Source organism: Dipodomys spectabilis, unplaced genomic scaffold (genome assembly GCF_019054845.1).
Source record: "Dipodomys spectabilis isolate Male_0828 unplaced genomic scaffold, ASM1905484v1 ptg000207l, whole genome shotgun sequence".
Classification (NCBI taxonomy): Eukaryota; Metazoa; Chordata; class Mammalia; order Rodentia; family Heteromyidae; genus Dipodomys; species Dipodomys spectabilis.
This window is the reverse complement of record NW_024870884.1, coordinates 3991141-4009783: the sequence shown is the minus strand read 5'-3', so window position 1 is coordinate 4009783 and position 18643 is coordinate 3991141. Positions and strand designations below refer to the sequence as shown.

The window sequence follows — 18643 nt, the reverse complement described above, 5'->3', positions numbered from 1 at the left end:
GCCCCTCCATCTAGTTAGTCAAGCCTTGGCATTGGTTTTGCAGGAATTTAGAAGTTTCTCTCCTTCCCTTTTCCTTCCTTCCTTCCTCCCTTCTTTCTTTCTTTCTTTCTTTTCTTTCTTTCTTTCTCCTTCTTTCTTTCTTCTTTCTTTCTTTCTTTTTCTTTCTTTTCTTTCCCTCCCTCCCTTCCTTCCTTCCTTCTTTCCTTCCCTCCCTCCCTCCCTCCCTTCTTCTCACCCTCTCTCCCTCCCTCTCTCCCTCCCTTCCTTCCTTCCTCTCTCTTTCTGTATTTTTATTATCTTTAATTGTACAAAGGAGTTGCCATTCACCGAAACCGTTTATGAACACAGTACAGTTTGATCAGTGTCAGCCTTTTCAATGTTCTCACCGCGCCCTGTGCCCCCCAACCCATCCCTTCCCTACTTATCTATTTTAGGTTATGAGACTCATCTTGCAGAAAGATTTGTAGTAGTTCATAAGTTCAACCAAAAGCAGTAAGAAAACAAAATTCCTTTCCTGTCTCAATGTCCTAAAACCAACCTGCTAAACCTTTAGTCAGCAGATCATTCTGAATGTCTCTGTGTTCCAGGCATATAAACCAGAACCAGATGTTAAATAGAGGTTTTGCAGTAATGGTTGATACTTAAGCACTGGCCTTGACCTCAGAACGATACCAGCTAAGGATGCTCAAAGCAGCTTGGAAATAAATGGTCAGAGGGTTATATAACCTTGCAGAGTCCAGAGATGAAGAGCTGCTTGTTTTTAAACACAATTCTTCTAGCTCCAGTGTTGTTTAGTTTTACAAGCAAACTGTTTTTCATTGTTGGATTCTTTTTTTTTTTTTTCCCACCCCCAATGAAGAATCCTGCAGGAGAAATTAGACCAGCCTGTCTCAGCTCCTCCATCACCTAGAGATATCTCCATGGAGATCGATTCTCCAGAAAACATGATGCGCCACATCAGGTTTTTAAAGAATGAAGTGGAGCGGCTGAAGAAGCAACTGAGAGCCGCCCAGCTGCAGCGTATGTAGCCTCTGTTTGCATTGGTTTTATTTTATTTTTCATCACCTACCAAATAAGACAGGTTTACTTCTATTTACTGGTGAGTTTGCATTAGTTAAATTTATATCAAACTTTATTATTGATACGCACTCAAGTGTCATTTTGAAATATATAATTTTTAAAAAATAAAAACTACTCTAATAGTTGAAGGCAAACACTTCAGAGTATTTCCAGAAGATAATCCGAATAATTTCAGGAGGGTCGAGAATATTTTTAATTTTCTTATCTATGTTCTGGAACAATACCAGATACCTCCGTGCACTCTGGGAATATTAAGGGAAATAAGTGTTTACCTTTCTTACTACTGAATTTACTCTTACCTGACATTTGCTCGTGGTATTTGAAGAATAAAGGCTTTTCTTGAAATTTGTACTTCTTCGTATTTTGGAAAAGGCTAAGATGTTGAGTTGGAGATCAAAGGAGCAAGATTTTGAAATGTTTGATTAGCCCCCGCCCCCTCCTTCTCCCCGTACACTTCGTTGGGGTCTTTTCTATTCCAGCTTTTTCTCTGCTGAAATTCCTCTTTGTGAATAGGTAATAACAGTGGAAGATCTGTCTCCCTCTCCCCTCTGACCCTCAGCCATCCGGTTCTCACACTCATACAGTTTTTCTGTAGTTCTAGGAACATGTATGTGTCTATCAAATTCCTTTATACAAATAGAAGCATGACGAACATACTGTGTACCTTTCTGTGTTCACATTTTATGCCTGGCAGATTTTCTGCCACTAATACATGCAGAGCGGCCTTAGGTCCTTTTTTATAAGCTGTATAGTGTTTGATTTTATTTTGAAAACCAATACATACACTCCATGGAAACAGGCAAAATAAAGAGTTCTCAAATATTATTTTAGACGGCTTGGAGGAGTGTTCAGTCTTGGGTAGACAGATAACTTACAAACCTCTCTCTAGAGCTGTCATCTTTTCCTGTTTCTTCCTCATGTGTGTTTGTCTTCTTGAGCTCCAAGCAAATTTCTCAGAAGACATTTTGGAAGAATTTTTTAAAATTCTCACCTGTTGTTCCTTCTCAAACCTTAGTCTTTGAAAAGACTGCAGATCCCACCAAAGGCACAGTTGTATCTTTTGTTTGGGGAGAAAGGCTGAATTCAGGCAGCAGCCAGTGGTACTTAGCTGCTTGCAGTAGGTTTCAGTCTGGCTTAGAAGAGGGGTTAATGACTTTCATTCATTCATACCATCAATCTGAGCTCATTCTTAGATCTCCCTTGGATGCGGCTATGCAGCTGTTGCTCAGCTTCCAGGCCCAACTACATGTGAACTTGAATCTATCGCTCAAGAGTTCTCGATTGAGTTGAGCATCTCCTAGAATGTATGAGGGAGCTTTTAATAGACCAGTGACCAGGACTGGTCCTTAGGGATTCAATATCAGTTTGAGGTTCTGCCAGAGTTCCAGATAGCATTTTGCTGTGAATGACAGTGCTTTGTCATTTTATTTATTCTGGGGAAACTTATGAATCTTGCGATCTGGAGAGCTTTTCTATTTATAGAGCTTTTCTATTTATTTATAGAAGAGAAAGATCGCTTACTCTGATGGTCAGTAAATACACCTTGTACTGTTTGTGCAGCTAAGTGAAAAATTCTTTGTGTGTGCATATTTGGGAGGAAATCACTTAAATCATTCCTATTAAAACTATAGTTTGGAGCTGGACGCTGTAGCTCACGCCTGTAATCCTAGCTACTTAGGAGGCTGAGATCTGAGGATCATGGTTCAAAGCCAGCCTGGGCAGGAAAGTTCATGAGACTCTTATTTCCAATTACAAAACTGGAAGTTTTCTGGCACTGTGGCTCAAGAGGTAGAGTGCTCGCCTTAAGCTGAAGAGCACAGGGACAGTACCCAGGCACAGAGTTCAAGGCCCCACAACCCCCCCCCCCAATATATATTTATATTTTTTATATATGTATATATATTTACACTTTGTAAATACTTTCCCAGTATGCCTTCAATTAAAGAGATCTTTGCATCTTGATTAGACAGCAGGGTTTCTAGCTGTATTGAAAACAACCCAGGGACTTAGTGTTTAGTGTACATAATAGTGTTTAATAATTTGGGCATTTTTATTGAAATTTCTAAAATAAAGTTTTGTAAGAGCTTTTGTACAGTCTGTAAAGATGTGTCCTAGGTAGCCATTGAACATCTATGAAAAGTCATCATTTAGTAAAGTGCTACATGACTAGAGAGTTGCTTAAAACTTAGGCTAATTTGATGGCATTAGGCGTGTGTAGCACTCAACTCCTTCCTCCTTTCTGGAATTTCTATGGGCTAATAACAGCCTATAAGAAACTCTCCTAGATGTGCCCAGATTCACTCTGAATTTCCAGCTGTTTTTCAGAGGAGAAAAGGGTATGAGGATTTTCCTTTTTCTAAACGCATCAAGACAGAGAAAAGTAAAGAAGATAAACTGAGGCTGAGTTTTATATGAAGGCTATTGTGGTTACTTTGTAATAGCAGATTCTGAGGTTAACCTGAAAGGGAGCATTAAGTGTCTTTTGACTTTTATTGGAAGGGAGTGCCATAGAACCTTGTGAAGAATAACACAAGAAGGGAGGGGAATCTTACCAGGAGGTTCTAGAACCTTGTGAACTTCTAGAACATGTCACTTCCTCTTTTCAGATTCCTGAGAAAGAGAAAGGGGTGCAGCCTGAGTCCATTGTCTAGTATCTAGCCTGGAAGCTGGGTATATGAGTCTGCAAGACGTCAGCCTACAAGGTGTCAGCTCTGTGCAAGTCTTCACTTACCACCAGACTCAGGCTTCGCAAGATACAGTGCAGTGCTTCTCTGTGTACCTCCCCAGCAGACACAGTGTGTGCTCGCCTGTCCAGTGACAGGCCCCTGAGTGACTGCAGTGTGTGGACTGGCAAAGCAGCCAAACCCATGCCTAGGAGGCAGAATTAACTTCTTCATCTCAGGAGACCCTCCCTCCCTACATAGTGGAGAGAGCAGAGGTCTGGTAGCTGCAGACTCAGCTATGATCCACTATTTTCCCACATAAAGCGGCTTAGAAGGAGTATGAGTGTGGTACAGCACTACCTGTTCATATTTTTCCCTAAGTATAAGTCATTGGTAAAGCTTGGATGTTGGGGATACACGTCAGATCCAGATCTCGTCTTCGCCTGACAGAGGGAGACGGACTGTCTCCAAGTACTGTAGTGCAGGGACATAGTTACATGAAATGTGGACTAATGAGAACTCTGGCTTTTCAGATTCAGAGAAAATGGCCCAGTATCTGGAGGAGGAGCGTCACATGAGGGAAGAGAACTTGAGGCTACAGAGGAAGCTGCAGAGGGAAATGGAGAGAAGAGAGGCTTTATGTCGACAACTCTCAGAGAGCGAGTCCAGCCTGGAGATGGATGATGAAAGGTGGGCCTAGTCCTGAGCCTGGTAAAAACAAACCAAATAACCTAAATAACTCAAATAGCCTGGCAGAGACGGAAGGCTTTAACACGTCACATTTTCTGTAGTGATGTATAGCACCACATTGAGAAGGACAATCATTATGGTTTAAGTGCAGAAGATTAAACATTCCTTCTAAACACAGAATGAAAGAGAACAAATGCCATTCCAAAAGCCTGTGAATGGGAAAACAATGGACGTAGAGTTTGCATTTATTTGTTGTTATTAATATTATTACTACATTACCAGAATTTAAAATCACTGCTAGATTTTAGCTCAGCCGTGTCCCCAGACTGGTTGGCTTTATTTGGCTTTATTTTTTTCAGATAAGAGTTTTATATTTTGCCCAGGGCCAGTCTTGGTCTATGATCCTCCTACCTATGGTTTCCACATAGCGAGGGTTACAGGTGTCTCCCACCTTACCTGTCTTATTTGTGGAGGTGGGGGAGAGGGGATTAGATGAGGGTTTGGCTGATTTTATTTTTCCCCAAGCTGGTCTTGAGCTGAGAATCCTCCTGATGTCTACCTTCTGAGTTACTAGGATTACAGGTGTGAGCTACTCTATCCAGCATGAGTTTGCAATTAATGAAGTAACCAGATCCTGTGTTAAATCTTTTTAAAGCTTGGGAGCGTTCTGATACAAGCATAAGCAAGCTATAATGAAGCTGGAGGAAAGAAACATTAATAAACTGAAAGAACCAGCAGGAGACAAGGAAAGGTTATTGAAATCCCGGAGACTTGCCTTAACACGTGTGCTAACTTCTGAGCCTTTTTGCAACTACCTTTTAAAAAATAAAACTAATTACATTAATCTGAACCTCAGCATCGGGCCTTCTCATTCCCCACTGTGAATGGCTGAAATGAGTCTTCCATTGGTTAGAGGAAGACTAGAGAAACTGGTTTCAACATTTCTCCCTCTCCAATGCGCTTGCAAATAGGATGGCTAGATAATAAATAAATCCAGAGAGAAGAAAAACCTGCAGTTAAGGAATCAGTTCTTTGAACCACATTTCAATCAAGGAAATTTCTCCTCCTGGATCCCACCTCTTGTGATCCACATCTCATTGTGACAGGTGACCTTGAGCCTCCTTGAAGACCCTCTCTGAGGACTGAGTAGCCAGTGTCACTGACCAGGGACTGCTGAGGACCTGCACTGCTCGGGGCTACACTGCCCGGGGATGCCAAAACATTTCTGAAATGAGGCAGAATGAATGCATCAGCACTCAGTTTTCTATTGTCTGATTCATCCAAGGTGCTGACAAAGCTTTTAGAGAGTTCGGTGTGGACAGAGCCAAGAAAGTTTCTGTGATAGAAGGCTATAAATGAGAAGAAGAAAAGAATTAACAAAAGCAAGTGATAGGTTATCCTTCTTACTGTCTCTATGTGTTTCCTCCTCAGAAGCTTGTATTAGACGATTGTCATCCTTCTAAGTTTTATTGATTTGTTTCTGACAGTTTCCCACTCTAAAGTCTTTGTGAGTGATTTGACTAAAAATGTTCACTAGAATACTAAGGAGCTTATTTTAACTACTTTATTAACTACATTATAACTCAGCAGACCCCATGTTAACATTTGTAGCATCTGGTCCCCAGTTTGGGATAAGATGTACTCAGACAGTTTCTTCTTATTTTGGTGACAATTACTGAAGCTACTTCAGACTTCCAGATAATCATCCTCTCTCTTCCCCCAACCCCCAGGACTAGTATTCATCCAGAAGATTTACTTACTTTTCTTTTATAGGTCAGATTATTCCAGACAGAGTAGGACTCCAACAGCAATTTGTCTGCCTGCTAGGGTACCACAGAGAAAGAAAACAATCTGATATTTAAGACTATAAGAGGTGGCCTTAGCTACCTACCTAGATATGGAATAGAAAGGTCCTGCCTGGTGTTTAAAGAAGACAGTAGGCCGAATAACAAGTGGCTGTTTAGTTGAGATGCTTCTCACATTATGGATTGGGATTTTGTTCGGATAACATATATTTGCCTAGAAATGGCCATTATTACTATCAGGTGTGTGACTAAATATCAGGGCTGAGATCTTCCCTCAAGTATTGGTGTACACATGTTTGGCTACAAGGTGTGATAAGGACAGTTTTCAGGAAGTCTCTGAAGCAGGAATTTCTCCTGGTCACAGCTCTGCACTTGGTTCACTGAGTGAATCCTGATTTTCTTGATGATCACACTCAAGCATTCTCAGTTCTGACATGACTTTTACATCCAGGAAGAAGTTAGACTCAACATAGTGTGGCTGGGCACAACCTACGAAGGTGTTTACTACTCATGTTTCCTGTTATATTCTCACATGGGTCCATTCATTTTGTTCACGTTTGCATCTTCAGACTTTGACTTGAATATATATATATATATATATATATATACATATATACATACGTGTATACATATACACACACACACACATACACACACACACACACACACACACACGGAAGACCTGCTTGGTTTTGAGTTTCAAATCACAGTTCAAAGCCATTAAAATGTGGATAGTGGAAGTAAATTTCTATATGACCTGTGGCATGCTAGAGACCAGGCCGCTTCTCTTCATCCTAGGCATGGTTCTATGACCAGGTCTCTATTTTGAGCTAAGACATCCTGGATTCCCTATCCCAGGCTGCCAGGGAATGAGGAATGTAAGTCCATGTTACAAGTGTCTCCTAGCTGCAGTATCACTGGTCAACATTCACTCAGGATTTTGACTTTAAGACCTGGAACTTCAGACATTTCCCCAGAAGAGCACTCTTGTGCTCCCTCTGCCTCTCTCTCTCTCTCTCTCTCTCTCTCTCTCTCTCTCTCTCACACACACACACACACACACACACACACAATGATTTTATTGAAAAATTAAACAGCACAATATCAGAAATCTAACAGCAGAAGTTTTCGTATAAATATCTCTAGCAATAAGTTCCTTTCCCCAGATTTGTCCTAAATCCGTAATACCTAAGGGACTTGTCTCTTTAATCATTTCCTAAACTTATAAAGTATGCCTCAAATGATCAATATTTGATGGGAGGCTAGCATAGATGTAGACATTTTGTGATATGCAATATACATTATATAGTAACTGCTTCATAATATATAGACCAAAAGCTCTCTTAAAAAAATATTTTTGTTGGTATTATAAAAATGATGTACAGAGGGGCTGGAGTTCCACAAGTCAGGTAAAGAGTACATTTTATTTTTTAAACAACACCCAAGAGCTCTCTTAACTATTGAGTGCAAGTGATCCTCAGCATTCCTCTCTCTTTTTAGGTATTTTAATGAGATGTCTGCACAAGGATTAAGACCTCGTACTGTGTCCAGCCCAATCCCTTATACACCTTCTCCGAGTTCAAGCAGACCGATATCACCTGGTGAGTATGTGTTTATTATTGTCATTAATAGGGCTGAGGATCCCTCCCAGAATCCTCGTTCATACTAAGCTGGACCACTGAGCTTTGCCTCTGTCCGCTGGTGTATTTCCTCAGGCACCCTGCATAGGTTCCCTTCTAGCATGTAAAAATCTGGTAAGTAGAGATAATGGTTGTATGCTTTCAAAACAAAGCATTATGAAGACATCCAGATCAAGTCTTAGCTTTAAAAGTTTTAAACCTATGAACTCTATAGTACCATCTCAGTGGTTGGTTTCGCTTTTTATTGTTGTTGTAGTTGTTTGTTTTGTGGTACTGGGGATTGAGCACAGGGCCTGTGCTTGCTTAGCAAACACTAACACTTCCCCAATCCTTTTGCTGTTAGTCTTTCAGATCATTGTAACTTTACTCAGGGGTCAACTCTCATTTATCCTGTATCTGCCTCTTTACACCCAAATGGTTTTTGTTTTCTTTTTTAACCTGAAAGGGTTTTAATTCAAGCACTTTTTTGGGGGGTGGGGTGGGAGGGACGGTCATGATGCTTGGACTCAGGGCCTGGCAGCTGTCCCTCAGCTTTTTCACTCAAGGCTACCGTTCTACCACTTTGAGCCAGAGCCCCACTTCTGGTTTTCTGGTGGTTTTCAGGTTTTTCTACCTGGCTGGCTTTGAACCATGATCCTCAGATCTCAGCCTCCTGAGTAGTTAGGATTATAGGCGTGAGCCATTGGTGCCAGCTGTCCAGTATCTTAAAACAAAAACAAAACAAAAGACTGATTTGTCTCTGATGCAAAATGTTAGTGGATGGACAGAATCTGTGCCTGGATTTCTAAGCTGTCTTATAGGACAGCTTTTATGAGTTGCATTACAATTTCCAAGGACGTTATCTCATTTTTACCCTCAGAATAATTAAGGTAGGCATCATGTTTCCCATATGAAGATTGAGGAAGCAGGGACTTGAAGGTTTACTAATTCCTAGTCATACTGTAGGAAGAGGCAATGGGGGTGTCTCAGTTCCTGAATTCTTCCCACTCTGCTCTACCTCGGGTACTTGCAATGCTTTGCTGAATGGGGCCTTGGCCTTACAAGCATGGATAGACTGCTGTCCAGTTTTCCTTTACTTCTGTTCTGAGAAGCACACCTATCTCATCTTAATCCCAGCATTGTATGGGACTCTGGGGCTGGAAGGCAAATAAATGGAGGCCAGCAAGGGAGAAAGGAAACCAGGAAGAGGCTGGTGGTAAGTGGAGGAGAGAGAGGGAAAAGAAGGGAGAAGCCAAAGACCTCATCTTGTGACCAGAACAAGCCCCCCTATTCTTGAGCTTGCTGACAAAGGTTTTAAAGAGAGTTGGAGGAAAAGTGTGTAGGGGTGAGGAGGAAGATAAAGTTGGAATTTTACAGTAAAAGATAGTATGCCCTTACGGGCACCAGCCTAAGGAATTGTAAAGTCACACAGCTTTCAGTTAGGGCAACTGCATTTTTGTCTGTCATTAAGAGAAGGGGTGTGTTTCAGGTTGAGAAAGGGACCTGATACTGCAGCGCTGTTGACACTGATACAGTGTAAGGGAGATGTGGCTTTGTTTTGTGACTTTGGGATCCAACCTGGGACTGTATTCCTGTAATCTTTTTTTTTTTCCTTAGAAGAGAAAACCAAAAAGTAAACTTTGTAACCAACAAGAGGTGGTATTTGTCCATGTCAGGCCAATGTGCTTTTTGGTGTTAGACTGGTGTTAGACAGAACTTTCTGATCAATGACATGGTCATCATGCTTGTTCTTGTCAAAAAAAGGTGTTACAGAATCTGTTTCTCTACTTACCTTGAATCTGTTTCTAAAAGCCTCTTCCTAACTGCCTTTCCCTTTTCCCAAAATAGCACTGAGGTTTCATTATCATGATAAAGATCTTTTATTTTTGCTTTCTGATTTATCAATGTAAAAGGAAGGCAGGAGTCAGGAAGATGGGGGATTATTTTGTAGTTGATGGGGTGCTGATTCATATGAAGCATAATTTAATGTGTCTTGTTTGATTTATTTAAAGAAGTTTTAGAAGCTTTCAATTTCCAATGGATTAGAAAAGAATATTGCAGTCAGTGAAAAAAGAAGAAAACAAATGTCAAATCTTTGCTTGGAATATTACTTCTACTATAGCAAATGTGCTTCAGGGAAGTCATATTCTATTTGCATACTTGGACTTAGATTGCACCGATTCTCCCCCATGAACTGGACCTACATCAAGTGCAGAGCTGCTTGGAGAGAGATAACCTATTTAGTTTTCCTGAAGTTAATAAAAACACATAGATCTTTTCTTCTTTCTCCCTCAGTGTGAATGTTTTCATACTGTTCTAATGTCTATGACACCATCAAAGTACATTTCTCTCCTATTTAGAAGTCTAATTATTCTAGTCTTCTGTATTGCAGTGCTATGCATAATAGGTCAACAAAACCTGAATTTTCCAGTTTTATGTTTGTTTTAGTTTTTAATTGGAAGAAATTTGTGTATCTATATCCAAGCCACCAGTGTGTGGTTATTACATGTTTCTTCTATATTCCTTTCCTACATCTCAAGTGAACTAGAAAGGCTTGACTTATTTTTGGGGTAGGGGACAGTCAGTGTTAGGGATTGAACTCAGGATTAGTGCTCGGGGGCCTGAAACTTAGCTTGCTTGCTCATGGCTAGCATTCTACCATGGGAGCCATGCCTCAAGTCCCCTTGACTTTTTGCTCATGAATTGAAAATAGAGTATCACAGACTTTTCTGTCTAGACTGACTTTAAACTGCAATCCTTAAATCTCAGCATGCTTGTTGTATAGCTAGGATTGCAGGCATGAACTAGCACGTAACCCTTTTTATTTGTTTTACAGATAGGGTCTTCTGCTTTTGCTCTGGTCAGCCTTGGGCATTCTATTTCTGCCTCCTAAAAATTCTATGAACATTGGAGTTTAACTCTTTGAAATCCTAATTTCCATTCTTTAAGATAAATATCAAGAAGGGAAAATTTGTGGGCATCTCCATAGAGTTTTCCCAAGTGGCACCTCTGTATTATTTAATAGCCATTCCATCAGGTGTGAAATAATATCTCATTGTGGTTTTATTTGTATTTCCCTCATGATGGGCTTTGCAGAGTATCTGCTTTCCAACCAATGTATGTCTTCTTTGAAGTGATCCCTATCTAAGTATTTGTATCTTTTATTTCTTTAATACTATTTTGATGAGACAAAATCTTATTATTTAGCCCAGTATGTACTTGGAACTCTCAGTCCTCCTGCTTCTGCCTCCTAAGTGTCACTTTCTCAGTTCCTGTTTTTTTGGCAGTGTTGGAAATCAAACACAGGACTTTACACATGCTAGCTAAACACTCTGCTTTCTACTTTTTTTTATGTATATGTATATGAGGTTGTACATGAGTGTATCTGAGCTTAACCCCCTGCCCTCTTTGCCCATGTTTTCCCCACCCTCATTTATAAATACTTTTTTGGGGGGGTTGGGGGTCAGTCATGGGGCTTGAACTTTAGGCCTAGCTGCTGTCCCTCAGCTCTTCAGCTCAAGGCTAGCGCTCTGCTACTTGAGCCACAGCACCACTTCTGGTTTTCTGAGATAAGAGTCTCACGGACTTTCCTGCCTAGGCTGGCTTTGAACCATGATCCTCAGATCTCAGCCTCCTGAGTAGCTAGGATTACAGACATGAGCCACCGGCGCCCGGCTTAAATACAAATTTTTATTTACCTTTCATTAATGTAGAAAAAACATAGAACTTTATACCATAGCACTCAGGACACAACAGATATATTTACACCGATTGCTTGTTCAATTTGTGATCAATGTATTTTATTTTTTGCTGTCGAGTCACACTTATCTCTTTAGCTCCAATGGGAGTTGATTTCTTTTGTGCTTGGATCCAATTTTGTTCTTTTGCACATGATTACTTAGTTTTCTCAACACCATGAATGGTCCTTTCCCCTGAAGATCAGCGTTTGGGGGTGGTAATATGCATGGCTTTCTTCTGGGCTTTCTGTTCTGTTCCCAGGCATGACTTTTTACATCCCATGTTTTAGACTTTCTTCATTTTAAGATATAAGGTAATTGAGTTTGGCATGCTATTTCATTTGTTGTTGTATTTCAGGTCTATCCTATGCAAGTCACACAGTTGGTTTCACGCCACCAACTTCCCTGACTCGAGCTGGAATGTCTTACTACAATTCCCCAGGCCTTCACGTGCAGCACATGGGGACGTCCCATGGCATCACAGTAAGTGTTTGCAGGGATGGAGGCAGCACCTTACTCTTTTTTTAAGTAAGTTTTTTATTGTGAAAATACTGTACAGAGGGGTTACAGTTACATGAGCAAGGTAATGAGTACATTTACCAAGCATTGTTGCCGCCTCCTTTGTTTTTCCCCTACCATTCCTGCCCTCCCATTTCACAACTACACTCCCTCCCCCCCACCTAAATTGTAATTCGTATCTCATTGTTGCAGTGGGTCAATCTGTATCCCTCTCTAAACAATTTGTTTTTCCCCTTCCCTTCCACAAATTATACCAATATCAAATACAGTGAAAACAGGGGATGGTATTGCCTGCTGGTCCTTTTGGGGAGACTAGTATTGATGTTCTTAGGCATTTATCTTTCTTCTCTCCCCTCACTAGTTGACCTTAAAACTACAGAGACTTACCAAATAGTGTGACACAAAGTTCTGGTGTTAAAACTAAACTCCTTCCCAGGAGGCAAAAACTTCAGCTTCACTTCCTGTGAAAACTGCCCTTTGTGAAATGTAGTTTGAATTCTAGCCAGCTCTTGGCCATAAAGAATTATTGTCGGTTGCCATAATGTCTGAAAATACTTATCGTTTGTACCTTCACAGTTTACTGACTGTTCCTGAAGTTAGCCTAGTTTCTAGTTTTACTCAGAATGTTCTCTCCTAGAATTAGAAGGACACTTAGGTTCATCAAGTTCTAGAACTGTATGTAAATGAAGTGAGAGGTTTTTGTTTTTGTTTTTGTTTTTTTTTGCGGGTGGGGGGTGGTGGTGGCTATACAGTGAATTAAGTAGAGCAGCTTTTTAGCTATTAGGACAAAAGAATTCGAATTAAGGTTATTTCCCATGAGACTACTTTAAAGACAAACTCTCTTGTCCTCCTAAATTATTTATTTATTTATTTTTTGGTCGGTTGTGGGGCCTGGGTGCTGTCCCTAAGCTCTTCAGCTCAAGGCTAACGCTCTACCACTTGAGCCACAGCGCCACTTCCAGCTTTTTCTGCATATGTGGTGCTGAGGAATTGCACTCAGGGCCTTACGCATGCAGGGCAAGCACTCTACCACTGAGCTACCTTCTCAGCCCATTTTTTTAAACTTTTTTTTTCTTTTTTTTCCAGTTCTGGGGCTTGAACTTGGGGCTTGGGTTCTGTCCCTGAGCCTCTCTCTGCTCAAGGCTAGAGCTCTACCACTTAAGCCACAGCACCACTTCCAGCTTTTTCTGTGTATTTGGTACTGAGGAATGGAACCCAGGGCTTCATGCATGCTAGGCAACACTCTTCCACTGAATCACATATCCAGCCCTCTTTAAAATAATTTATGAGGATCTTTTACCAGTTGGTAGACTTTGTGTAAAAATAATAACCCTTTGTGTCTATTGAGCTGTCATCTCAAGCTATGAAAAATGTATTTGAGAAATGTACAGAAAAATATTGAGGACATACAGTTGACAGGGGACAACAATTAAAGGGAGCAGCATGACATCTATTTTTCCACTTTACAACTGTCTCATTGAAGAGTTCAAGTTTACTTGGTTGGTCAAAGTAATACTTACAGCACTTTTGAATTACTATTTCACAGATGTAGGTATTAAAAACTATGATGTTTAAATTTCCAGCACTCACCCAGTAATGAGTAGGTTTAAAAAAGCAAGTCATTGCTTTCTAATTTTGGCTGGTGAGTTTCACTAGCCCCCTCAACAGGAAGCAGGGCTTGTGTTGGAATTGACCTGCTCTTGTCTTCCCTACAGAGGCCTTCACCACGGAGAAGCAACAGTCCTGACAAATTCAAACGACCCACACCGCCTCCGTCTCCCAACACACAGACCCCAGTCCAGCCACCTCCACCTCCACCTCCGCCACCCATGCAGCCCATGGTCCCCTCGGCAGCCACCTCGCAGCCCACCCCATCGCCACATTCGGTTCACCCTTCCTCCCAGCCTTAATGCATGTGCTTAGTCTGAATTTCAAGTTGGGACTCGTCCAATGGAGCCGTCTATTCAACGCCAAAGGCTTCTTTCCCTGGCATATTTGGATCTGACTTATTTGCACTGAGGTTATCTAGGCTTCACTATTCATTGTGTTGTAAATGTTTGTTGGAAAAGCAGCCAGTGTTGTGGCTCTGCAACACTAACCAGACGACTTTTTCCATCGTGTTTTACTTGAATCTTCATGTGTGTCCATTTCCTGGCTGGAACATTTGCTATTTGGTGTTTGGTAATACAGCTGCAGTGTGCAATTATTGCTTAGCCCCAGAGCTTCATTTTCTTGGCTTTTAGGTTTGTAAAATAAAGGGGGGGAATATCTTTTTTATATATTTTTTTTTGTCCATGAATTTGCAGAAAATTACTGAGCTATTGGTATTTGCCAAACATACCAAGAATTCAAGCACTATAGTACAAGACCTTTGAAAAATCTAACTTTCAGTGTAGACTGGGAAGTTGGATGAATCAGTGTCCAAAACATAGATATTGTTTAATAGAGCTTTCTACAGATACACTTTTTACAGATTATTTTCATTGTAAGCTGAGAACCAGGTCTCTTCTAAGACAGCCTAATGTCACAATGGGATAGATAATTACTGCAAATTAGGATGTGATTCCTTTCTTTGTCCACAACCTTAATCCACCTAAACAGAGTCGATAAATGTTCAATGCTGATTTAGAATTTGCTCTTCGATTTTGAATGCGGAGGGCAATGTGATTTCTTTCACATAAATAATAGGAGTTCTCCTTCCATTTCTTTATTTGTGGCCTCCTGAGATAGAGTTTCATCAAATATTATAAAGGTGCAAAATGCTATCAGAAAATACTATTTGAAATGGACAAGTATATCTTGGCATAATAGCCACAAAAATACTTTATTGCTTGGCAGAAAAGTATAGAAGAAAGTAGAACCTTCACATTGATGACTGCTTATTTTGCCCAGTATAAGCAAGTACAGTGTACAAAGGAGTATATTCTGAATACATTATTTCCCTTCATTTAGCACAAATAAATCCTTTGGTTTCCCTTTGAAGTGGAACACCCTGCGTCAACTCTTTTCTTGATACTTGCTACATTTTTATTTTTGTTTCTCTGCAGTTACTGTTTTGTATTGGTAGTAAAGTGATTTTTACCACCTGTGTTTGCATATTTATATATGCTGTGGGTGAAAATGACTTACTAGAGAATGTATATTTTATGATGAGAACGTGTATCTGTTGGATATAATCAGAGAACTAAAAATTAATTTATCAGTAATTTTTAAGAGTTCATGTTTTGTGACAACCATCTTCAATAGCTAACTCCTTATTGAACACACTCCTAAAAAATAAGGAACCATGAAATTGTAGATATTTAATATTGTACAGTATAGAAACCTCCATTTTTGCCTTCGAATGCATATTTAAGAGTTAACAGAGTGAAAAAGAAAAGTGTTATTGGATAATAGTGTTTGACTAGCATTTTAAGAACTTGAAAGTAAAAGCAACAATAGGATATTTTTCACCTCTTCTGCCCCCAACCTGAGAACGTCATCCTCGATTACTAGGAAAAAAATCGTTGGTCTATAAAATTTTTATTTATAATGTGTATGTAGTATTCATAATCATAGTACAGTTCTCAAGCATGGGGAACAAATTTGGCATTTATTATTGAGGCTTTAGGTTTTTAGTATCGAACTGGGCCATGTGACACATGGGATTGTCTCCCAATTGCTCACTGACCTCCTGGTACATTATAATTCCCAGGAATTCTGAGACTAGGCAAACAAATTTTGCCTTCACGGTACAGAGAAATATGGTATATGTTTACAAGAATCTTTTCTGAGATTGTAGATTTCAATGCTGTTGGATAGTGTCTTGTACTCAAAACAAGAAAGTCCCTTCCTGTAATAATCTTCCCTCAGTTTACTACCAATTTCATTCTGTCCTGAAAGCACAAGAATTAAAAAAAACAACAACAAAAAACCATTGCCATATAGTAAGTGAAATGCACTTGGGGTAAGCAGACAGTTCCCAGTAAACGCCTTTGAGAGATAGATTCTTGACATTCAACCTTCTGCCGAAATGTACTGCTGGTTCCCCGAGAGTTGTCAAGATAAAGCATCACTCCTTTCAACAGCACTTTTCCAATGTAAATGTAGTTGCCCTCTACAGACATTCAGACATTCAGAACTGATAGAACAAACACTACTATTTTGAATTAGTGATGTCTTATGTCATTTTAAAGTGTTTGATGGCCCCCTGTGGAGCCTGTAATGCTTGGGCAGTACCTCCTAGGACAATTTTTTGGCAATGACTTAGCCACTGGGGACTGGTAAGAGTCACATCCTGAGCCCATAGAAACGGGAACACCCTCATTCACGGGGAACTAACATACCTAGGTTGGTCACTTCTCATGGGACCTGAATGTGTTTCCTGTCATTTCTTTTGCCCACTTGTTCAGCCTAACTAACCCTGGATTGATCCCAAAAGGTCTTTGTAATATCAGTAGCCGTCTTTCAGGCAGGTGGGAGCGACAGTAGCTTTGAGTAGCTTCATTTCCTGTCTTGCTTACAGAGACCCTTGGCTACCACTGTGCTGCTAATAGGATAAGTACTCTGTTGCCAGATTACCATGCCTTTCTTTAAAACCAAATTAACTTACCTAATACCTGATGCCTCTGGGCTCTGAACTGCTTTCTCTGATCAAGCATGCTGGCATTCTAGACAAGATTCTAGAAATTTGGCAGATGATGGGACTAGTTAAGATTTAATTGAACTGACTCCTTTGTTGATTGGAAGGAGTTTTGAAATTCTAAGCTCCTGAGATTAGCAACCATGGAAAGAATGTGTGACCAGAATGTGGCTTTGACACCAAGTGCTGCTGTGCCTTTATCATTGGCTTCTAACTGATTTGACCAGAAATAATTGACAATGAACTTTTTGTTGATTGTTCAATTATAGGAAGATAGAATGTGTATTGCCCTTTGTTAGGTAGACATGAACTCTCCCCGTACAAAGCCTTGCTTTTAGAAGATGCCCAATAAGACAAAAGAAAAAGCTGAGTTACTTGTGCTTTGAGAGCTTAATATTTTTCTCAGTACAGAAGAATCATTTCTGGGTAACTTGATCTTCTGTCAATTACTTGTCTTATAGGTAACCAACACTGAAAACTTTGTAGTGATGACTACCAAAGAAATACATAGTAAATGAAACAAACTTATTTCCAAATTACTGAAGAGCCAGCCATTGATGCTGCTACATGAGTTCCATGCTCAAGAGCCATTTTAAAGGAGATTTTAAGGGGTTTTTATAGTTTTGTTTTTTGGGTTTTTTTTTAATTCTTACTTGATGAAACATGTTTGCATAAAGTTTGGGGGAGCATTTTTCAGAATGCTCAGCAGTTGTGATTAGCTGCCACACCCAGTATGCCTCCTGTTAGGCAATCGAAGGAATCCTACGTTTGTGATAGCATGGGTGCTGCGTGTGTGCACGTGTGCATTTGTGCATTCATGCCTTAACTTGGGTTATTGCTCAATATTAGTGTTTGACTTAGTCTGCACCGTCATCTAGATTGTATTATACATCCTGGCAGAAACAAAGTTGCAGGCACAACAGGTTAAGAATACATTCCTCTGAAAGAATATCTGGTCATATGGACCCCTGAGTCTTCTTTGGACTTTATTTGGAACTTAGCCTGGAAAACAAAGGTGGATTGTCAAACGGAATGTCAACAAGGAACAGAGGAGAGCCAGATGCTAGCATGCCTTTTGCCTCTGCATATCCGTGCACACTGTATGTTGTTCATGATAGCTTGTCTACAACTTGACTAGGTTGGAGTTCTGGTAATCGTGGCAATCTTGACATTCTTGGTCAGAGTTTAGAGAAATGTAAGACTTCTGATTAATGTCTTATTTACTTTATGTTGATTAGTCTTTGATATATGTGCTGAATCAGAAACCTAAATAAAGATAATTTTTTAAAATGTACCTCCTGAGCCTTAAACTCTGTCCTCTCTGGTCTTTGAGTTGGTAATCAGTCATTGCTTTCCCGCATCAGGTTAGCTTCTAAACTCTAAAGTCTTCCTCAGAAAGTTAAGGGGAAAGCTGGTTTGTTTGTTTCCCCCTTGGATTTGTTGAGTTTTTAAAAATTCAATAAGCTGTGCACTTGGGGTTTTTGCAATATTCCAGCTCTGTGCTGCATTCAATTAAAATAGAGAAGTTAGATGATTCTTAAATGGAAAAGAAAACCACACTCCCAAGATGTTACATATAAACACATACACAGACCTGTGCCATATAAACATTTATTTTGGCAATGGGCTTGCATGAGGCTGGTACCATAAGATTATAATGTCACTACTGCCTGTTGGCATCATAGCTGTCATACATAATGAAACGAATTCATTTACTCGTGTTTATGGGGATCACTGTGCCCACTGTTACTCCAGCATGTCCCTTGCAAGAGTTTTAAATTCGTGATCTCCTTGCATAGGGCATGTGAAGAATGTGGGAGGTTTAATATGGTTAGTGCTGTGTGTATACTTGGCAAAGGAAGGTGAAAATTGAAGCCCAATTATGGGAGAAGCCCATGCCAGAGTTTCC

At 40.1% G+C, this 18643-nt stretch overlaps 1 protein-coding gene across 1 annotated transcript in view; it reads left to right on the top strand.

The window, feature by feature from the left end:
- Ccdc6 (coiled-coil domain containing 6) overlaps positions 1–18028 on the top strand; it is a 104404-nt gene extending 86376 nt beyond the window's left edge. The window contains exons 5-9 of the mRNA XM_042696324.1: positions 860–1020; positions 4277–4433; positions 7739–7839; positions 11953–12077; positions 13829–18028. Of these exons, the coding sequence (XP_042552258.1) occupies positions 860–1020; positions 4277–4433; positions 7739–7839; positions 11953–12077; positions 13829–14023 (739 nt within the window). The 3' untranslated portion in view covers positions 14024–18028. The remainder of the gene's footprint in view (positions 1–859; positions 1021–4276; positions 4434–7738; positions 7840–11952; positions 12078–13828) is intronic.
- Positions 18029–18643: the final 615 nt, after the last annotated feature.